The sequence below is a fragment of the Paroedura picta genome, chromosome 3 (genome assembly GCF_049243985.1).
Source record: "Paroedura picta isolate Pp20150507F chromosome 3, Ppicta_v3.0, whole genome shotgun sequence".
NCBI classification, from domain to species: Eukaryota; Metazoa; Chordata; class Lepidosauria; order Squamata; family Gekkonidae; genus Paroedura; species Paroedura picta.
Genome location: NC_135371.1, coordinates 34,307,112 through 34,331,046, shown reverse-complemented (window position 1 = coordinate 34,331,046; position 23,935 = coordinate 34,307,112). Strand labels below are relative to the sequence as shown.

The window sequence follows — 23,935 nt, the reverse complement described above, 5'->3', positions numbered from 1 at the left end:
TTCAATAAAAAATGTTTTGTTTTGTTTTGAAACATATAGGGACATACGTGCTAGGTGCTGCACAACATCTTGTCCAAGCAATAGTGTTAAGACTATGTTTCCACAATGTCAGGCAATGTCTAGTAACTGGAGAGAGGGCAGTGGTTGGGGATTTGGGAGGGCTGCAGAATCACAGAGTGACTCTCTAGAAATCACTAAAACCTCTATGGTTCTAGAGGTTGAATTCCTAGAGGCTGAATTCCTAGAGCTACCCTATGTTAATTTTATCCTTTTACAGGAAGTGATGTAATGCCACTGTTGGTATCATGGGCTTAAAAAATGCTTCCTCTTACTTCTGAGAGTGGCAGCAGCCAATAGGAATGAGGAGGGAGAATTCCACACTCCAATCAGGATCTTGGCATTCTGGCTTGCACATCTTTGAATCCACTGTATAATATATCCTTATCCATGGTTCCTCTATATATTTGTGAAATAGCCTGGGGGGGTCGAACCTGTCCGGCTATCCAAGTTGGAATAGGGCCAATTGGCCCTGCCCCTGCAGCTACTGCCCTCTGTCCCTGGACTCCAGCCTCTTTGCTCTCAGATGCACCTCAGTGTCTGGAGCCAGCAGCAGAGAGAGCCCTGGGCAAAGGGTCATGGGGGAGGGCCTGCTAACACTAACAAGGGCCTGCTAAGCAGGGCCTGCTTATGAGGGCCTCTTGGCCTGCTAGGCCGGCTCTGCTAACGAGGGCCTCCCGGCCTGCTGACTACCTGCTAAGGAGCTCTATCCTGGGCCTGCTAATGAGCTGGACAGCCCCCGCCGGCCCCAAAGCCACCTTAAGCTGCCTGGCTGGGGGCCAGGACAGGGGATCCTTTTGAGGACCATTCTTTTGAACGGGCTTTGAAGCTAGTATATCTATAAAATTTTAATATGTGAAAAAGTAATCTGTATATTTGAGTAACTACTTCGGATGTGAGGAGATAGCTTGGATATTTTCTAAAGTACCTTGGTTTATTGTAATCCTAGCAAATCCTTCTGGAAACCATAAAGCAAGTAGTGACTCTGTTGAAAGTTTCCACCTGCCACCATTGTCTCATAAAGAGGCTATATTAAATCTATTCCTTTATTAATCTGGTTCTTCCAGGCAATTCTATCAACATAGGGAACTCCAAATATAATAGTGTAATACCCTCTGACACTTAGAGTGAATTATAGCCATTTGGGGTTTTCAACTATTACCAGTCATGTCTTGTCAAACAGCTGTATGTTTCGTCAAATCACTATGTTTCTCAGAAACACTGGTATTGAGGATACCGTATATACTCGCATATAAGCTGACCTGCATATTAGCTGAGGCACCTAATTTTATCACAAAATCTAGGCAAACGTATTGACTCACATATAAACTGAGGGTGGGAAATGAAGCAGTTACTGGTAAATTTACATTAATTGAGGCATCAGTAGGTTCAATGTTTTTGAATATTTATTTTTAAAAAAACAGTAAACTAGCTCTGTCAGTGCAAAAGAGGGCCAGCATACCAGAGCAGAACAACAGTACCCAAAGTTGGCAACCTCCTACAAAAAGTACAACAGCTACCAAACTGGGAGAATGGATTAACTACAGCTACAGTGCCCCCCTCCCCAGAACAAAACACTGAAATAAAGGACTGTAAAAATCAACTTTTAAAAGAAACTCAACCCCAAGAAGAAAAGGCAAACAATGCTGCCCCTCAGGAAAAAAAAAAGAAATAAACATTAGGATAAACAGTAAATCCCAAAGCACCCCCAATATCCACCCCACCCCCAGAAACAAAAAATAATAGTTTGGAAGAAGTAAAGGCAAAATGAAAAAAAGATCAGAGTCTCTCAGTCAAACCATTGCTGTCCTACAAGCAGCCAGAGCAAGAAAGCTTCAGCTTGCAGGAGGTTTGCAGAAGCAATGTAACGATTGGCTGACTGGGAGCAGCCTGTTAGTTCAATTACTGTAAATACCTGCGTATAAGCCGAGGAGGACTTTTTCAATGTGAATACTGTGCTGAAAAACTCGGCTTATACATGAGTACATACGGTAATTTCTGACCATGTTACTTTCAACAATTTATTTATTTATTTTCAAATTTTATGCCACCATTCCCCAAGGAATACCAAGTTGGGCTACATGTGACCCCAGCTTCTGAAATAAAATAGGTCAGCATCAAAATCTTCAGTTGTGGCCTCTGGTTTATAGAATGATTTCCTCACGTCAGTTCATAGAGCAACTGGTCTGAGATTTAGGCACAAAATGGAAAATTATCTTCTCCATCTGTTTCCCCCTATACACACCTTTGCACACTCATTGATTTATGTAGAGCTACTATATCTGATTTGGTCAATGTTTTGCTTTTTGCCCATATTTGCCCTTTGTTCTGGTCTTTCATTTTATTTTCCTGTAGTTATGTTTACTTTCTGCTCTAGTTTCATTGTTAGACTGAGCTGAACATGAAACTTTAACTGTTGGATTTAGTGGGTTTTTTTCCATTATAGGCTTTATTTCATTATATATATTCATTGTTTTACATTGTATAGAAGCTAGTTTTAGGGCATCATGCTAGGGAAAGAAAGGAGGAAGGTTTGATCCCAAATATTTAACTGGAGCATGGGGAAAATATGGCACCTATCTACAAGTATTGGCACAAAACCATTAATTAATTAATTAAAGTTTGTGATGCTTTTTGACTTGTTCATGGTTTGTGAAGTGAAGATTACGGGAGGTCAACTGGCACAAACTCTCCATAAACTTTCCAGCTGTTTGTTGTAGTTCATGAGTGGATAAATTTCCAGACTGTGTCTGCTCAGTCCAGATAGTTACAAAACTTCAAAGCAATGGGGCAGAACCTGGAGGACATGTTGAGGGACATCTAGGAGAGCTCTCTTGTGACTTTGATGTCTCTAGATTGTACAGAATCTATTCTAAACTCTCCTGAGTCATTTTGACAGGCATAGAAGGTCATTTTGCAATTATTTCAGCAAGAACAGGAGGTTCAGGAGTAAATTTAATTGGTGCCATGAAATCTAGAGACCCCAAACTCACAGGTGATCTTTGGTTGACTCTCTTCTACTGACCTTTCAAGTTTGGTGAGGATTGCATTTCTGGGGTCTGAGTTACACCCTCCCTAAAAGGTGCCCCAAGTTAAGAACTTCCTGGGGAAATGATGGGCAGTCATTTCCTCAGAAAACACTTTCCTGGACACCTTTGGATGGCTGTAACTCAGAACTTGTGAATCCAATCCTCACTAGACTTGGAGAGCACGTAGAGGAGAATGTTATTGGTGAGTTTAGCATACCCGGGAAGGGGGGAATTCCACTGAATCACAAACCTCATGAATGGAACAAAATGTAGCCCCTAAAAGTTCATGATGGTTCATGAAACAGGTACCTTCCAAACCACAAACCGAACCAAGTTTCCCTGATTTGTGCCTACCCCTGTATACAAATTCAATTTCTCCTTCTGAAAGGTCTCCTCCCCTGTGCCTGCACTATTGTGTTTTTATATTTAAAGGAGTATAAAGAACAGGCTGGTGGGCATTCTGAAACTGAAATTTTCCACAATGAAGTATATATGGTCAACTTTCAGATACCAACCTTACCATGAGACAGGATGGAGATTCAAGCTTCAAGCATCAGAATCCAAAGGGAGCACCATTCATTAAAACACATCTCCAGCTGCAAGTATTTTTCCCCCAAAAAAACCCATGAGTTCATATAAGAGGAAAGAGAGGCTTATCACTTTGACCTTTTGCTTCAAGTGCAAAAACGTCTTACAGGGGCTATCGTTAATCATATCCACTTGTCTGAGTAGAGTTTTAAAAAAGAGAAAGCTGCGGTTAAAATGTGAGGTTAATCTGATTTAACAAGAATAAGTGGCATCGTGGCCTGACCTTCCCCTCGCATGTCTTGAATGTTTTTACTACTGTCTAAAGTGCCTCGGTTGGCATCACTTGTGTATCGGTCTCCAGATTATAAGATTATTGTGGCTTCCCCCTGTTCGGCCTGCACTGGGCTGCTGCACTAGTCTTAATATTAACCCAGCTGTCTGATGGTCACTGGACAAGAACAGCCTGGCTCTGCAACCATTTTATATGCATAGAAGAGCATAAATCTTTGCACACCCCTGGCTGGCAACTGTCACCCATTTAGTCACCAGTAGAGGTGTAACTCAAAGGGGAGTTTGCAGCACTTTTCAATAGCGCTCAGATTTAGCAACATTGCCCATTGTGCAGAATGGCCCTCAGTTACCCAAGACCAAGGGGCTTTTTGCACGGCTTCAAAATCGCACAATGGTTGCCAATTGGAAACGCTATTGATTTGCCATAACGCACGACGTCGTAGACAATCTGCAACACTCCTGAAACCGATCAGCAAAAAGCGCTTCGTTGTAGCGCTTTCAGGGGAATCCCAAAAAGTGGATTCACCCTCCGGAAAGCGCTACACTCTTGCAAACAATCTGCAACACTAGCGATAAAGACCTGTGCGTTAACATTGTTGCGGTTTCTTCAAAGTCCCTCCTCCTGAGCCTGTCCTCCAAACTTCCGGCGAAGCGATCGCCATTTTTTTTTCTCCGAGCGAGCGGGGATAAACGCACCAGCGAGCCTCTTTCTGTTTAGAGGCTTCCCTGGCTTCAGTCCTTCACCTTTAGTCACTAAGCACAAACCACATAAAAGCCCGTTTGCTGAAATAAAGTCCCTTTATTTTTTACACATTAATTCAGCCGAAAATCGGGCCCGTGAGAGGGGGGGGGATTTTTTTTTTATCACTCGAGGCAGCATGGCAACGATCATACGATCAAACGACAGCTCACATTAGGCAGCTGGATGGGTCTCTCCGTTGCAACGAATCTACACAGATTCGTTACAATGGGTCTGTTTTTTTTTTTTTTAAAAAAACCTTTCTTAAAGGGAAAGGGGCTGTTTGGGAGCATGCTAACGGCTGCCCATTGGCTGCTTGACGGCCAGGGGCGGGACGAGCTTGGAAATAGCGCTTCCTTTTCTGCCGAGACCGGAAGCTGTGGGAAACGCTACAAAACGCAACTGGATTCCACTACAAAGGCAGGTATGCATAACGACGAATTCCACTATTTTAAATGGCGATTTTTCATTCAGTGACCAATTTGCAACAAAGATCCCGGTGCGAAAAGCCCCCAAAAGATCCACCTCATGAGAAAAGCCCTGAGGCAAGACTGGGAACAAAAGAATTCCAGAACAGCTCTGAGAAGCCTGCTCAGGAAAAGCAAGAAAAGACTCAGGTGCAGGTGGTAGGGGCTAAAAACCTGGGAGACAGGAAGAGCCAGCAGCTAGTAGAATCAGCTGGGACTAGGTGGGGCATCAGGCCAGCCAGGTCAGGGTACTCAATGAGGTAAGGCTTCAATGCTGTAGTCAGATACTTGCTGACTACTGTAGCAAGGGGAACTTGTGAGCTATGAGGCAGGAAGGGTGCTGTGAACTTCCTTGCACTAAGAGATCTGACTAAACAACTGATAGAACACGCTGCAGAGTCTGGTGCATGTTTTGGGGGAACTGGACCAATTTCAGACCCTTATGCAGCTGGCTATGGGCTAGAGAGCTGCAGGTTGCCTGAGGACCCTGGATTCTGCCACTATTAACTTGTCAGTGCATTTATTCTTACAGCTTGCAGGCTTGTATACTTTTAAAAATACAATATATAAGGCATCAGAACTATAAGATCACACAAGCATTCAACGAAATCCTTAGTAATAAACAGGCTTTTTGAAGCCCTTTTCTAATATAGACACAGATTCCTGCAACATTGCCTTTTCCCCCAATATCTTTCAAGTGTAGGGGATATATCTCTCGGCTTTTCTATTACTATGATTTCCCTTTACCTCTGCATTCCTTCTGGTATTCTTAAAGCTACACTTAAAAGAAAAAAACAGTCTAGTTGCCAATAGTTGCTAATCTTTAATTCCCCCCGCTGCCACAGGTAGCACATTTTATAATGATGTTACACTTTATTGTCTAAGCACAATAGCTATGGAGAGTGACATTTTACATCTTCGGTTTTGAAATTGTCTCATGGATCAATGTATCCTGCAGGATCCACAGAATCCAAGCGCTGTCTATGAATAGCAGTGTACGTTGGGGGTGGGGGGGAACCCTTAAGCGGCCAGTTTTTCCAGGTGGAAAATGAACTTCAGGACTATAATTAGCATGCTCTATTTCCACTGCCGACTTTTCTGCTCCAAGAGTCAATGTCAGATTCTGAGGCTCAAAGTCTGTTTTGCTATTTTTTTATCATTTGATATTAATGCCAAATCTGAGCAGATTTTTTGTCCCAATAGCCACAGAGGGACAAAAGTTGGACATGATAACAGAAGTCGCTACATGGAATTATAAACCACCATCCCAAGAATGGTACCTCTAGTGTCATCAGGATTGGCCTGAGCTTTTCTTTCAAGAAGCACAGGCTCAGTAGACCGGTGGAAGAAAAAAGCAAGAGAAAAAATCACTGTCACACAGTGTGACATCATTTCCAGGGAGAACAAAAAAAAGTGATGTCATATTGCTATAGAATTCAGCAGTAACTCTATGGTAAAAACACACTTTCCACTGAACACTAGAGAGGCAGGGCACTACTTTCAGTTTCAACCCAGAAATACTATTGCACTGTCAATGTGATGGTGATGATGCCCACAAATTCCCAATCTCCTTAGCTTCCTGCCAGATGTTGACTGGCAATGTTGTAAGCAGGAGCTACGAACACCTTTGTGGCAATGTTGCTTAGCTAGTCAATAGCTACTGGCTAAATGAAATTTTTATGGACTGCTGATAACTCATGGTAAAAAATAGAAAAATCAGCCATAAAAAATATAAAGAAAATGTATTTAACATGCAAATTATTTAGCTCATAAAAATGAGTGAAATCAGTATATATTAGCATCATATTTTAGACCTTTTTGCTAGAGATTTATTGTGGGGGGAGAGAAGAATATGGCCACCATAGGGGACATTGTGCTATCTTATTTTGAGGAGGTATCTCCCTAATGAGCATTCTGCCTCATCACATGCACTGATGTATGTAACACATGAAACACAATGACCGGTTCTGCACAGGGGGGAAAAGCAGGGCTGGCACAGCTAAATGGACTCCAGGGAATGGTAGAGCGGTGGTCCCCAACCACTGGGCCGTGGCCTGAAGGCCCTCACCCTGGGCCACGGCTCCCTGCCTCCGCAGGGTTGCGCCAGACCACACATGCGCATTTGTGCCATGCGCGATCGCAAACGTACATTCGCGGCACTCCCGCACATGCGTGCATGTGCGACCAGGCGATCGCCCTCCCCGCCACCGCTGGTCTGCAGCCTAGAAAAGGTTGCAGACCACTGTGGTAGAGGACAGGAAGGCCTGGAGGATCATTGTCCATGGGGTCGCGATGGGTCGGACATGACTTCAACAACAACCTTTAAGGCCAACAAAGACTTATTCAAGGAGTGAGTGTTTGTGTGCATGTACACTTCTTCAGACATTGTGCACATCAGATTGAATCTTGGACCTCAGCATATATATGCAAGACAGTCCCAATAATATTTTTGTAGTACACTTGTGGATATATTTCTGACACTTTACAAGGAGGATGCCCTTATAGTCAGCATATATACAAATGTGGGCCATTTTTCAAATTCTAGTTCATTTTGCTGTTTTAAAATCTTACTGAATGTTATGAAAATGTTTAACTAGGATAACTACTTCCTTTTATAATGTTTTTAAGAATTCTTTTTTCTGCTTTTAGATATTTGGATTGAGGGATTGTTTATCAGCGCATACATGTGGATCGGTAATACTGAAGCAAGGGGAAGGGTAAAGGAATCATCACCAAAGAAACATAAAGCTGTGGCAAAGTGTGTGTTTCAATCCCAGAAATATTTTTAGAAATTCTTTTCATTCGACCAAATTCCAGAGGATCATAATGCAGTACAGAGCAAAACCACAGACCAGTAATGGGATGGCGGAATCCACTCTCTTCTATACTAGACCCATTAATACGTCTCCAAAACGTTGCCATTACATAAAGTTAATGCAAACTACATAGCCTAGGGTATAAAAGGGTACAATCATGTGATTTCTGTCTGTTTTTATAATATGTGTTATTATATAATATGTGTTTATGACACTGTGTACCTTTCAAGTATTTATTTTACACCAAGTCAGTTCTTAAGCAAGAATGTTCAGGTATGGCTGCTGGCTGCTTGTTCAATATACTTTTGTTGTGCTCTCAGCGTGACTCATTTTCAAGTGCTATTTGGGTTCTCTTTTTAGTTGAGTTTTTTTTTTTTTTTGCAGCCTTAGCATCTTTACTCCTACACAACACACCTAGGCGTAAGTGGTGTTTACTGTGTTTGCATCGCTCAGCGAAGTAGAAGAACGTGAAAGCTGCAACACACCAATTATGAGTATGATCATCGCGCCATTATAGGTTTAGGATTTATGCTCACCAGCTAAATTTCCAGCTCACCCAATACTATAGCTTTGTAAAAGTGAAAAATGACTGTGAGTGAAACAAGGAACTACCAACAAGAGCAGTCACTAGCAATGATTTCAGACAGCTCCCTTGATTTTTGGAGTGTTGAGTGCCTTAGAAAATAAAGCATTAGGAATCGTCCCCTGTTTGGTGTTCTTTATTTCCAAATTTTGAGCACAACAGTTCATTTGTGTAGTTTTTCATAGCTTTCCCTTCCATAAGTACCTTCCTGACCCTCCACATTATTACATGGATTTTTTTAAAGCAATATTGATGTATCAAGAGTGATTTTGGCAGTGTTTTATCAATGCACATACGTACATGAAAGAATGAAAGATAACTGCAAGTTCTGGTTCCAGAAGTGATTTTAATAATGGTCATTGATACTGTGGGACTCCCCCACATGGGGGACCCTCCATCTCTGATCCCTGTCCACTTGCACATCCTAGCAGAGTCAGCCACTCGTAGTACTTGTATGGGAGGCCACCCAAGAAGACTGGTGTTACTATGTATTTGGAAATGGTGTCCAATAATCTTTTCTCATTTCTTGCTCTGAATGGTCCTGGGGACTCCATGAGTTGGTTGGGACTTTATGGAACACAGTAGTGGTGATGATGATGATGATGATTCACAATACTTCACAAAGAGTTTCTGCTTCCATTTAGCAACTATCACACATTGTTGAAAGTTCTGTTTTCAATATGAATATATATATTCATCCCACCCTAACCTAATTTATACAAATGTAAAAGCAGAAAGAATCTGTGTTTTTTTGGATAAACGTTTTTTAAAAATAATTATTCATCTTGAAATTTATATTACACAACTCCCAAGCAGCTTGTGATGGGTCAAAATATCAAAAATAACCCCCCTATGAAAACCATATAATACACAGATATACAGGTGACAATAAAATTCTTCCCCCTCCCTGACCCTCAGATGTTTGTGGATGAGAATGGTAAAGGACCAGATGTTCAGGTTGGCCTGGAGAGGGACCCCAAGATCTTTCTAGCTTTGGCCTCAATCAAAGACATGGTGAAAGAGCTGTCCTACAGGCCCTGTGGAACTGCAAGAGCTCTGTCAGGGAACATTCCACCAGGTAGGGGCCACGACTGAAAAGGCCCTGTGGAAGGCTGGCTCTCAGGGATGTAGGGCCCAGGCTGTGTATAGCCTTAAAGGTCAATGACAAGATCTTGAAATTGATCCGGGCTGCAACTGGCAACCAATGTAGCGGTCTCAGCACAGGCTGGATATGGGCCCTTCAAGATGTACTTGTGAAGACTCTAGCAGTTGCAGTCTTCACCAGCTGAAATTTCTGGGCCAAGGACAAGGGTAGGCCTGCATAGAGTGAGTTACTGAATCCCAATATAGAAGTGGCCATTGCATGGATCACTGTGGCCAAACAGTCCAACAGCAGGTAGGATGCTGGCAACTGAGCCTGGTGCAGATTGAAAAATGCTATGTTGGCTGCTCCCAGGACCTGGGCCTCCATTGATAATGAGGCAACCAAGGTCACCCCCAAATTCCTGCCTGAGGGCAAGATGTTAAGCTGTACCCTGGCTATGGTGGATAGATGTTATTTCTGTCCCACCACCTTTTTGCCCACCAACAGGACCTCCATCTTAGAGGGGCTGAGTTTCAGGTGACTCTGCTCTAACCATCCAGCTACAGCTACATTTAATGGTTGGGACTCACCATGGCCGCCATTGATGATGCAGGGGGTGGCCAAAAAACCCAGCAACGAGCAGAAGCCGTGGAGATCCACACAGCTCTGTGGCATGCATAGGAGGTGGAGCCTACAAAGGCACCACGTGCATCCACCAAGCAGCCTAGCGGTACCAAAGTGAGGTGGATGTCTGGTGGGCTCTGCAATGGTTGCTTCCCTGGTGAGGGATTCTGGAAGCGAGGACCTGCTCTCCCAGCTGGGATGGAGCAGGGCTCATGGTGTCCAGGGAGCCTTGGGTTAAGCAGCTAGAACGCTGTGGGGGCCAGGTTTCCTTACCATGGTGGGCCAACCCTTTGGAGGGAGGCATAATAAAGAGCTGTGGCCATATTAATGCCAAAATGAGTTGAGTATTCATTGGCAGAAATGCTACCCTGCTAATAAATTGCTTGCACTGAAGATTTACACACACAGAAAAATACACGCAGTGCCACATTCACCCCCAAATATTAATTGTACAAATCTGGAGGTTGTGGTTAGTGCAGGGCTTTCATTAGTTGTGGCTGGCTTGACAAATTCAAATATCTGAAAAATGTTTGTGCTATTGGTAGAACAAATATAGCAGCTACAGTCCATGAAATAGATTGCCTTCTCCCACTCCTTCTCAGCTCCTTGTCACAGACATCATACTTTTTAGAGAAGGGTTCACCACCCCAAACTAAGACTTTTTAAAATGTGGAAACACATCTTATCCTGCACTCGGGGGCTGGAGGGAAATAGAAATGACTATGGATGTGATGTGCATTTGTCTGGTCCAGCCTACCCTGACAGAGTGGTACTCACTCACCTGATGCAGGTGACAGTGGCAGAGACCAGAGAGAAAGAGAGAATGCAGTCAAATGCTTGTGGTAGAAAAGGGAGATGGTGAGGGGAGACAGGCCCACAATGATTTACATCGAGAGCTGCATAGACAGCAGCAGGAGAGGCGGCAAGACAAGTCTTGGAGACCTGCCATTAGGTGGGCAGTGGTGGACGAGGAAGCTGATAGCTTCCACCTCCCTTCCCTACCCCTCCTGATGAGCCTCAGGATAGCAACTGCCACTGCCTCCACTGCCAAGGGGCTGCTGAAGGCACAGGCAGCAGTAGTTTCTGTCCAGCTGTAAACACAGCTTCAACTGAGATGGCCTCTACAAGATGTGCCTGGTTTTCTGCCACCAGCCTCAGTCCAGGAGGGTGGCGTGTGAGGTGGGGCAGAGAGGCTCATGGCTTTCCACTGCCTGGTCCAGACTGCAGGAGGGGTCTGAATCCATCACCCATGCCTCAGAGCTGAGCTACACTTTGGCCCAGGTGGCAGGCAGTTAGGCTGCCACCAGCCTCAGAATCCAGGGGGGCATCATGTGCAGTGGGGCCAGGGCAATGTGTTCACCTGGATTCCTGCTGCCTCTCCCAGAGTGTAGTTCATCTCCAAGGCACAGGTGCCACACTCTGGGGCAGTGCCAGCACCTGGCTTCCTGCCACATGGGTGCAGACGTGGCATGTTTCCAAATAATCTGCGACAAACTCATTCTCATGATTTTTTTCTTCAAAGCCAGGTTTGCAGAATGTTATGCCATACCTGTGGCTAGCCCCTCTGTTAAATTTGGCTACCCAGCTTGAGGCCAGCCCAGGCTATTAGATACGTTGACAGAAAATTGTTTTTTTTTTTTTTTCATTTGGTAATTTATATAAATTAATTTCTTTAAGATTTAGCAAAATTCAAATTTGAGCATATTTCAGAAGACCTTGTTTCTCTTGTTGTTTTATGGCACTACCTGTTTGGGGGATGATTCAGGCTATGCATCATAGATGAGCATAAATAAATCTTTCTGGTGAAACAGATTTGGCCTGTCAGACGATGCAAGGGCCCTGTGGGATTTAACTAAGTTGCACAGAACATGCAAAGCGGAGCTCCTCCCTTTAGCACTTCATTAGTCAGATCTGTTTATGTGGGCTGCCTTTTGAGTTTTATTTTTAGTATGTTTCTAATTGATAGCAGTGTTTCAGCTCTTGTCGGCCACCTTGAGACTGGCAGCAAGTGGCAACATATAAATTGAATAATAATAATTGAAATACTTATAATGTACAATTTAGAAGTTAATTTGCAGGTATTACTGAAACAAAATGAGAACTCTGCTGTTTGCCGTCTTTCTGGAGGGGCCTTTTATTTCACTTGAGTGGGAGCCAAAGAATGCCCTTGTCAGATTTTCTTCTTTATCTGCCACATATTGCATCTGTTGTATATGATGGGAAGTGCAACAAGACGCAGAATGATCACAGTGTGGGGGATTTCTTTCTGGCTCGCTGTTAAAATACATTGATTGATGCCTATGGACAAGCATATGGTCATTAAGTACACTAGCGGTTTAAGAAGTTCAATTGAATGAGGGAGAATTAACTCTATATGTTTAAATAAGGGGATTTGTCCTGCTCTTAGATGAAATAAGCAATTAAGGGCTGTAATTAGAACTAAAATGAATTCCTTCCAAAATCCTCCTCTGTGGTTACATAGGTAATATACTATGGATATTTGTCAAATATTCTCTGTTTGACATCTTCATCGTGCCCAGTGATGTTTGGCGCTCATGCAAACCATTTGCCTCGGTATTTTAATTATTTATTAGATTTTTAGGCTGCCTCTCTCTGAAGACAGTCTCGAGATGGCTAACATTATTTAAAACCCGTATACAAAGTACATAAAAATATAGTTTAAATAAGAATTCCTAACTGAATGCTCTGCAGCTACCTCCCAAAATGGTTCACATTTAATTTATTTTCCCAGGTTCAGATAGAGGGACAAAAATGGGGGGGGGGCATTCTGATGTCACAGAGTGCTAATGCTGGCCTCAATAGCATGCCTCGAGGAAGAGTGACATTTTACAGGCCCTTGGGAACTTTGGCAGCTCCGATAGGGCCTGGGTCTCTGCTGCCAACTCATTCCACCAGGCTGGAGCCCAGGCCAGAAAGGCCCTGGCTCTGGTTGAAGCCAATCACACTTCCTGGGCGCCAGGGACAATCAGCAAGTTGGAATTTGCTGAGCTGAGTACTCTTCAGGGGACATACAGATGTGATCGCTCAGACCCACAGGACATGGACCATTTTAAAGTTTTTTTTTTTAATTTAAGTTTTTTAAACTGAGCACAATAAAAATTATATAATTTTAACATGAATACAGACATTCAACCTTTGAAGTTCCTGACTGTTATCAGTTAGGTTTTTACAGTTCCTTTTCCAGTCCCCCCCCCCCCGAAACTAAACCATCACTTAGGCTAGCTTGTTTTAAGATGAAACCATATGTGCCTTGTTTACTGGGGAAATATCACTCTTCCTTTTATCATAATTTTGAAACCAAGTCAGTAGGGCTACAATTAAACATTTGTCTAAAAAATGCTGCATCATTTCATAACCGTGAAGACACTTGTTAGACAAAGGACTTCACACAGAACAGAGCTTTTGCAAAACAAAAAAGCTATAAATTGTCAACAACCTACAGTTTAAAAAGAAGCCCAAACCCTTTAACATATGGACTTCATGGGATGGTATTTACTATGTGATGCTACTGATATCCATGCCATGAAAAGCTTCAATGGCCCATTTCCATACATTAACCCTCTGTGAAAGTGGCTATGCATCCCCCCCCTCCAAGTTGGTGATAACCTTGTAGGTCTATAGCAGACTTTCTCAATCAGGGTTTCTCAATCATGAAACCTTGGTGTTTCTTGATGGCCCTGGAAGGGTTTCCAAATGGGTGGGAGTTAACTCATTTTAAAATCTATTTTTAAAATTTGATAATTGATTTGTGATATGATCATATATGGTCATGTTGATCCACCTACCCCTCCCAAAATGGTCAGTGAAGGGCCTGGAAGGCGTGAGAAGGGGAGGGGCTACTGGTGAGCATGTAGAAGAAGAAGAAGAAGAGTTGGTTCTTATATGCCGTTTTTCCCTACCCGAAGGAGGCTCAAAGCGGCTTACAGTCGCCTTCACATTCCTCTCCCCACAACAGACACCCTGTGAGGTGGATGTACAAAGCTATGCTTCCCAACCATATTCTGCATGATCACACCACTTCTGGAGTTTCTTGAAGCCTGAAGAATGTTTCAGGGGTTCCTCAATAGCAAAAAAAAAAAGTTGAGAAAGTCTGGTCTATAGCAAAATTCAAAACCAAAACCCCCACAACACCTCTTATAAAGACTTAACGGGCAACTTGTACCAAGCTGTGTCTCATTCTCCCCAAGCACTAACCAGATTCTCAAGACAGTCCTGGAAGAACTGTTTATCCTTGGCTAACAAAACCCTTCCTGCCTTGAGGCTCACACATGCCCCTTAACTGTCCAGCCTTCCTCCTCCTGCTTAATGCTTGCCATAGCAAGTGTATAGGGTTAGCCTACCTAGCTACTGACCCACTCCCAGCTGCTAATTATAGCTGTCTCAGCTGGCCCCATCTCAGTCCACTCTTTTGTTTCCAGCAGCAATTCTGAGCTTCCCTTATGCTGTGTCTTTCCTGGTCCAGAGGAAGTAGGGCCCTTCATTAGTCTGCCCCTGTCACAGAAGTAGGGTTATTGTCAGATCCAGGTTGGAAAATTCCTGGAGGTTTGGGGATGGAGCCTGGGGAGGACAGGCACCTCAGTGGGGTAAAATGCCACAGGGTCCTCCAAAGCATCCAGTTTCTCCAGAGCAACTGATTCCAATAGACTGAAGATAAGCAGTAATTCTGAGTTATCCCAAGGTCCCATCTGGAGGCTGGCATCCCTTCAGAGGTGACCCACCAGTTCTACAAATATAGAAAGGAATAAGATAACAGTACAATACAATAAGCCAGTGGTCCCCAACCCCCGGTCCGGGGACCCTGTCCCGGTCCGTGGATCAGTCGGTACCGGGCCGCGGATCCTCCTTGTCCTCCTCCCAGGCTGCTGCCTTGGGGGCTGCCCTTCCACTTTGCCACCGGCTCACCTTTTGTGTTCTCCAGTGGCCGCCAAGGCTGGGGCTCCCCTGCTGCTGGCAGTTGGTGGTGGGAAGTCAGGGGCACTGGTGGGAAAGCAAGTGGAGCAGGGGCTCAGGCTGTCCCTCGGCAAAAGACTACCCCCCCCCCCGGCCCTCAGCAAAATTGTCAAGCATTGACCGGTCCCCGGTGACAAAAAGGTTGGGGATCACTGCAATAAGCCATGTAATATAATAAGAAAAGATAGTCCATAGATGTTTTCCCAGCTATCAGAATTACAACCCTCTTCCATTCACAAAAATACCCACCCAAACAATTCCATTTTACACATGCTGTGGAATGCTACAAGTGTGATGGTCTTGTCTGGAAGGCCATTCCACCTGGTGGGAGCCACAGCAGAACATCAGCTTTCACGAACTGCAGGCCACTTCATCACTGGATTATGTTTAGGTACCCTGATGAGGTGGATTCCTGCTGATGAAAACCCATGCTGCTGGGTTTGAAAAACAAAACAAAACACAACAAAACAAAAATTTCCCTGTTTTTTAGGTGCCAGAAGGTTCCTATTTCCCCCCTTTTAATCTCATATCTACAGGGTTTCTGTGTTTTAAAATGCAGCTGGAGCATCAGACCTGCTGAAAGAAGCTGAGGGGGAAAAATGTAAACTCACAAAGAACAGTTAATTAATAGCAACTAAAACAATACACAGTAACGATCAAGCTTTCAAGTTCAGTAGATCATTTCTTCATGCTGAGGTTCAACAGAGACACAAACAAAAGGAGTGGGGACAAATCAAAATAACCAACTTCCAGACGTGTAAAATAGAGCTGAGGAGCTGTGGTGTAGTGGTTAAGAGCAGCAGCTTGTAATCTGGCAAGCTAGGTTTGATTCCCCCCTCCCCCTCCACATGCAGCCAACTGGATGACCTTGGACTAGTCAAAGCTCTCAGCCCCACCTATCTCACAGGGTATCTATTGAGGGTAGAGTAAGGGAAGGTGATTTGTAAGCCACTTTGAGACTCCTTTGGACAGTGAAAGGCAGCATATAAAAAACAACTCTTCTTAATTAGATTATCAGTACCATTCTGAGTGGCACCTTTCTAAACCCATTCACTGAGAAAGGTATAATTCTGCTTACAATTGTTCTTCAAGTCATGCTAAATGCAACAATAGTCTTACATTGCATCAAAAGACCCTGGGACACAAGGGCAACGGCTGCTATCTCTTTGGGGAGTAGAGAAGCTGAGAGATAGACAGATCTCCACATCCGAGTGATTCTTTCTTCTGACAACACTTATATAGAACCCCATGTTTCTGTCTCATGAGCAGAATATGTTCCTGTTTCCTGAAGCACTGTATGATTAAAAGAAAGACACATTTTCTTATTCACTTCACTATGATATTCACTCTGAGTAAATTGCTATCTCCATCAATTATAGTCCAAGACAGTATCGTTCGGCCTGGCAGTTACTAAGAGGAACTGATTGATTAAGTGTTATTCCTTTAATTAACTGACCCACTTTCCCCAAGTAATTTGCTGATACCCCTAAAATGCTCTGAAAAACCACCAGTTATATTACAAATATTTGATAACAGGGCTTTGGAAGTAGCATATCTGAATAGATGCATGTCAACAACAGAGAATATGGAAAATGCATACATTTGGGCTCAGACAATAGTGAAGAAAAAATGGCAATGTGGACTGTTATTCTGACAATGCAATGAAAATGAGGATCACTATCAACAGGCCAAAAAAGAGCATCAACAGAGATAATACTGAGTTGAAAGAGTTGTCTTGATCATGATGGCCAAACTAATGAAATTAAAACACAGATGAAGAGAAATATGGAAGACCCCGACAGGCTGAAAGTATAAGGTTAAATCGCAGTGTCAGGGAATAGAGGAATTCTGCTCATCAACCTGGACATGAGGTCAGTATTTTATATTTTGCATTTTACACTTGCCACCATGGGGAGAGATGGCCACACTCCCCCATTCCATGACATCAACACAATCACAGTATTGCAAGTTGTGAAAAACCCAAACAGTTCAAACCAGGTGACTGGGGGAGTGCACTCCACTCTCTACAAAAGCAGTTTCAGACAATCATGCTCCAATAACATCCATCGTTTAACTGGATGCCTGCACCGTGGCATTCCTTGTAGTGGCATTATGTTGAGAATATGCCTGCCGAGAAGAATAATCAGGGGATGCAATGTACTGCCAGCTTGAACTAAAGCTTAGACACATTTCATACACTTACCTAAGCAGTCTTTCCACAGATGAGAAAGCAGGACCACACACACACAGCTCTCTGAGTGCTTACAACCTAATGTTGATGCATCTGCTGCTCTCCTGCTGCAGTAAAGGCCTCGAAACACTCTAGAGAAGACAGAGCTGTGCATAAGTCCAGTAGTAGTAGGTATCCAGGTAGGCGAACCATGGGCCACATTCCATGAGCAATGAAGTTGCTTGGTCAACAACCAAAGATCAACTGAACACCTAAATAGTGAATCAGCCTTCTGGAGGTCCAAGCCCCACAATGAGCTGACTACTTCATAAGATTCCGATACCCTCAGATGACCTCTAGTTTTTCCACCTGTCTTAGAAGCTTCCAAGGAAATGAAGGGTGTTGGACAGTGAAGGGTATTAGGTATGTGAGAGAAACTCTGAACACGGATAGTCTTGACTTAAGGTAACAGCCAGATGTTGAATTTCTTGGTTAGCATATTGGCCTAGGGAGACTCAAGCTCACATTTAAGTATTTTTGAGACAATATATTTAAAAGCAGGCAGCGCCTAAGATGTAAGGAATTCTACTGAATGTCTCTTAAATGGTAGAGTTCTTAAAGAATTTTGCTCATAAGAACTTCATAAAGGTAAGCAAGTTGAGGCTCATTTGTACATTTCATTAATTGCTGTTTTCAGAATGCTTTTGTAAAGATGATTTGGACAACAACAACCCTAAGAATTCTTGTAGTACTTGAACACGGTGGCTATCTTCAGTCTTCTCTTGCTGTACAGAAACTCCAGGTTATTGCGGTGCCCATCCCATATTCAAAGGAATCCACAGCAACTACACCCCATCCCATTGAGAATGCCATCATGATGGACAATACATCTAATGGGACAACTAGGCCAGCTGCCTAGGAGCCCTCGGCAGAACTGGCTGTCAACAGATAGCAGCAGACTCTCTCTCTCTCTCTCTCTCTCTCTCTCTCTCTCTCTCTCTCTCTCTCTCTCTCTCTCTCTCTCTCTGTGTGTGTGTGTGTGTGTGTGTGTGGTGGGTGTTATCCAAAGATGATGACAGATGGCATTGCCAGCTTTCAGGAGTCCATCAATGGCCAGAGGCATCAAACTAGCTAGCTGGAGAGTTGTGTGTGTGGGGGGGGGGGGGGAGATGCCTGTGTGTGCCCAAAAATGGTTATGATGGCTGAAGGGGGAAGAACACCCTCTGGATGATGCCATACAACTGAATATCGTGTGCAATGAAGCACCAGATAAAGATTTAACTGCATAAGAAAATGCTAAACTGAAACAGAATATCATCATAAAAATACGGGGGGCATGCAGGGTGATCAATGATCAGTAGTCTAAAGAGAGTCCTCTTTTTCATGCAATTACACAAGGTGGTTCAAATTACAAGTAAAACCTAAGGTAGACTCTACTGTTTCATTAGGTTACAAAGTTGATGTTGTACCATTTTACTGCCCACATGTCCTGAATGAAATGGGATTCTAAATGTGAATATTAATAAGAGTAACAACCAGTCCCACTCCAGGAGATAGCATCGCTTGGAACAGGAAGAATTGTACAAATATACAGCTGCAGTTTGCAAGAACTTGGCATTCTTAATTCACCCAAATTTGTGTTGGGAGAGCAAGCAACTCAAGAGAGTCATTTCTCAATCTGTACAACTCTATATTAAGAAACACATATGTCTCAAAGCAACATTTTGCCATGGATTTCAAAATGACAATTCAGAGTAACATATTGGCAGAATAAATCTGTAGAACTCTGCCTATTCTAATGCAGTATTCTAATGTTGTCAACTATGAATGCTGGCATCCCCATCCCGTCTCTCTCTCTCTCCCCCCCCCCCATTACCTTCTATTACTCTCTGTGTATTTTCACTGTCAGACCAACAAAACCACATTGATATCATACAATAATATTACATTTTCACCTACTCATGTTACAGCATGATTTTAAAAATTTGACAGATATGCAAACGCTGGCAGGGGCTCATGGGAATTGTAGTTCATGCACATCTGGAGGACCACAGCTTGACTCCCCTGATCTACATAGTTGCTAGCCATGATGTCAGAGGCTTTCTACAAAGATATTTTGAATGGCATAGGAACAAAGGAGCAGCTGCAAGTATGTCACCAAGAAAACATCAAAATGAGATCTAAATTTTAGACTCTACTTACATGCACCATCACCCATTGTGATTAATGTGCCTCCATAGATGCTCCAATGTCAGTCTTGCTACATGCAAAGACTTTATTCCACTTGGTTCAACTCCCTGGCATACTTATATACAATGAAAGGAACAAACTTCTGAAGAGCACAGTCTTGCTCATACAGTCGGTAAACATGACTCAAACCACATGGCTCATTTGACACACATCCAAACTGTCTGCCAGACTAGAATACACACCTGTAAATGGGGCATTAGTTATGGAAAGTAAAAGAGATAGTGGATGATTCAAATCATCAACAATAAATACAATAGCCGTTCTGATGAACTTGTTAAGTGTGAAAGACCTTTGCTTAGACTGAAGTTACAATCCAGAACATGTCAACAAGGATCATTAATGCCATCAAAGAGACTCCCCAGCTAAGCAATATTAAATACTGATGGAATTCTACAAGACTGCTATATACTCAAGATGTGTACACATTCCAACTTTGCCAAAAAAAAAATAAAAATAGGTCACCTGATAGATCTTCACCTAACTGGGGTTCTTCTCATCAGCCAAGCATGTTACATATATAAACATTAAATATTTGCTCAACAGTTGTTTCCCTCATTAGCTATGAATGCAACAAAACATAGAGGAGGGGAAGGCTGGAAAATCCACCAATAATTAAATTAAATTAAATGGACTCACATTGAGCTGCAGGTCATCTGTCCATTGGCCAATCAAATGGTAACCTGGGGTGCTGGTGTTGGTTGTTTGGAATTGAAAGATGTCATAACGTCCTGGTGCATCCCCATTCTTATTAAACATCACTGGAGTGCCAGCACTGCCTAAGGAAGGAAGTGAAGCATAAGAAAAGAGGCCAAAACTTTACAATGATGGCTTTCATTTGTTTCATGGAGGCAAAAGAGAGTTTAGGTTGGACTACCTAAAGCCTGCCGTCACTGCTGCATTTTAACCAGGCACTTTAAAGTACGTGGCATACTCTTCTCTGCCAGTTTGTGATTAATTGACATGACCCCCATGACTGGTGGCAGAAAAGGAAATTAAAAATAGAACCCTCCAGTCCAGTCTTCTGCACAACAGGAAATATGGGGCTGCTGCCTTCTGCCACACAAGAGAATTCCACAGTGAACGCTGGTGCTGCAAATGGAACATCTAAATTATTTTCTCCCCCAGAAAACATCCCATCTGCTTTGGAGAGATACTGCCGTCCGAAGACAGCCCTGGTCTAGTGAATCTTGACTAGAATCCAGAAATAGCTTCCTCCTCCAGAATACGCTCTTAATCGCCATGCTTCAAGGAAGGAAAAACAACAGAAATGGCCTATTCTTAATTTGTCCTTGCATTCTCCTTCCCTTAGATTTTAGTATTTACTTGTACTCTGCTACCTGATCAGAAAATAATTGAATAACATTGCGTCATATCTGGGAAAGTTCTTTAATAGTACCTAGACAAAAATGCAATCCTTTTTCTTAGCTACCTCATATAGATCTATCTGGATGGCTTTAAGGGCAACAGAGATCTGACCTTTTACAGGAACTCTTGATATTCTGCAAAAATTGAACAGTGCGCCTATTCTTATTGTTAACTGGACACAATGTGCAACATTTGCTGCTGCCATTGCAAATATTTAAATTAAGCTTAGTACCAGGTCGCCTGGTCAAGGGAAACTGGGAAAGACTTACCTAAATGGTGTTCATTGACACCGCAACATCATTTCCAGCTGCATAACAGGAAGTGATGTTATTGCATTTCAGGATGCTCTAGGATTTGCTTGAAACTCTATGGTAAAAAAGAGGGTTTGGAGTGAATCCTGGAGTGACATCACTTCTGGTTACACAGCTGATAATGACATTACAACATTGATAACTGCCATATTATTATGCTCCACCCCATGTTTCCCCTGTCACCCTTCTGAGGAAGAGGGCTTGCCTAGTTTCAGGACCAAGCACATTTTGCACTAAAAATAGATTTTGTAACCAAACATTCCCAGATACTTAGCAACACAATCCAAATCCAAAATAATGTTAAGTAGAAAACAAGTGTATATAGCAGTGCTTTAAACCTAGCCCTTCCTTTTCCCTACTGGGGCTGGAGAAAGGTGCAGTAGCCATAGCTATTAGGAGTCCTACTGCACCACCCATTGCTTTGGTTAAGTTGGAAAGTGATGTCAAGTTAGGATAATGCGGGATGAATCCACTGACTATCAGTGCTTTTTATTTTGTTTTGCTTGTTTTAAGGCAGAGGATCTGTTACACGTGTACATAAAGTATTCAAAAGAGATTGAAATCTATTTCTCATCTAGTTCAACAGTGCCACATGCGTAAATTATCCCATCTTGTCCTTTTAAAATGTCTTCTCCCTGCATATTAATTGGGCACTAAAAATGATAACAGTGAATATCAAAATTTGAAGTTCATCCTTCAGATGGGAACCAAAAGACAGAAGCTACTGCAGTGTGTGTGGAGGGAGAAAGAATACAAATCCCAAATGCCCCCAGGGTAGAGATGTTTATTTTGCTTCTAGTACTTTGATGCCCCCTCCCTACATAGAAAAACATTGCTTCTTAGGAGTGGATGGCTCTGTTTGGGATGCATAGGTATGGAGAAGGCAGCATCTGCAAATGGGGGAGCTAAGTCTGAGGCAACCAGTTCTGCTTATTTGTTCTTCTCCCCTTCCACACCAAGCAAGTTATTGTACCAACTCCAGACTGAAGTTGCTGCTCCAAATAATTCATTGGCTCCCAGCAACTTTAATACAAGGGGTAGTAGGGAGGTAGGAAGTAAGGGCAGGGTTGAGGAAAGCGTATCAGCTATGTGAAACAGGAAAGAGGTGTTGGTCGCAGAAGACAGTACATTTAGGGAAGTCTCCTTCTCCCCTCCTTCTCCCCACTGTCACCTTAATTATGTCTCTGAATGTGTAGTGGCTGCCTTCTCAGCAAATGACACCAAAATCAAAGAGGACACAGGAAGATGAAAGCAAGGAAGAAGGGAAAGAAGGAGGATAGACAGCAGGATCCCACCCCCTAAAAAAAAGGTTTGCACCATCACAAAGATCCTCAGCTTATTACATTTATGTACCTAATTTGCTTTCCATGGGAAGGGATTTTCAGAACCCAGAACCCCAAAGGCCTTCCATTTCAGCCTTCATTTTCTTTACTTCAACTAACTAAGTTGATTTAATTTAATAGATTTAGAAGAAGAAAAAGACTCAGTTCTTATATGCCACTTTTCTCAACCAGAAGGAGTCTCAAGTGGCTTACGATCACTTCCCTTTCCTCTCCCTACAACAAACACCTTCTGAGGTGGGTAGGGATGAGAGAGCCCTGATATTACTGCTCGGTCAGAACAGCTTTAGCAGTGTTGTGGCGAGCCCAAGGTCACCCAGCTGGCTGCATGTGGTATTATTGTAGTATTATTATAACTACTTTCTGTAAGAAAACATATTTTAAAGAAATCAAGTCTCAAAAATATTTCATGATGGAACAACAACCAATCGCTTCTCAAATCACAAATGTGGTCCAGCAAGATGAACTGAACCGATTAACAAAGGTTGTATAATGATGTAATTGTCTGATTGGGGCATCAGGTGACCATTGCTTTTCCACTTATCGTTTCCATGTCTTGCCACACTTTAAAGGTACTTGATGGGTTGACTGAGTGACCAGACAACTGCTTCACATACTGTCATATCTTTTAATATACATTTACTTCCTCTGAATTTTCTTAGACAATGTTTTGATAGAATGCAATTATTCCTTCTTAATAGTCTGTAAAATTCAAGCCATATCATATTTTCAAATATATGTATTTTCCCACTGGACAGGTTTAGCTGTTTCTTCTTTTTCTTGGTGAAATTGTTAGTTTTCCAGATCCAACAATAAATTACCTGTATACTCCCACATGATACACAATCCCAGCTTCCCATTCACCAGAAGAGCTCTAGCTAGGGAACTGCCTATTAGATTTTGTAAGATATTTCTCTCTTAGCCATTGAATAAAATCCATTCAGATAAGAAGCCCATTATGAAGAGTAGAACAAACACTTCAAGTGATACTGGTTAAGCTATGTCTTTGTAACAAGAGCCATTACACTTCTGATGAAAAAGTAAAATGATATAAAAATGTCTTTACAGAAAGCAACATTTGTTTATTAAACATGATGTGGGTGGCCCAGACTAACCCAACCTCATCAAATTTTGGGAGTTAATCAGGGTTGACCGTAGTTGAATGGAACACTACCAAGGAAATCTAATATAGGCATGTGCACATGTGCATGCATACACAATGCACACAAACACAAATTCATAGCATTTTGGATTTGACCCAAAATGATTTGGGCTGAATCTGAATTGCATGAGTGTCCTTCACTTTTTTG

General features: G+C 42.7%; 1 protein-coding gene across 4 annotated transcripts in view; it reads right to left on the bottom strand.

The window, feature by feature from the left end:
- GRM7 (glutamate metabotropic receptor 7) overlaps positions 1-23,935 on the bottom strand; it is a 589,497-nt gene that overhangs the window by 158,464 nt on the left and 407,098 nt on the right. For 3 of the 4 annotated variants that reach the window (XM_077325254.1, XM_077325252.1, XM_077325253.1), the window contains exon 7: positions 20,246-20,385. In XM_077325254.1, the coding sequence (XP_077181369.1) occupies positions 20,246-20,385 (140 nt within the window). Of the gene's footprint in view, positions 1-20,245; positions 20,386-21,243; positions 21,341-23,935 lie in introns of those variants that run through there. The other variant, XR_013228972.1, reaches the window with a different exon arrangement.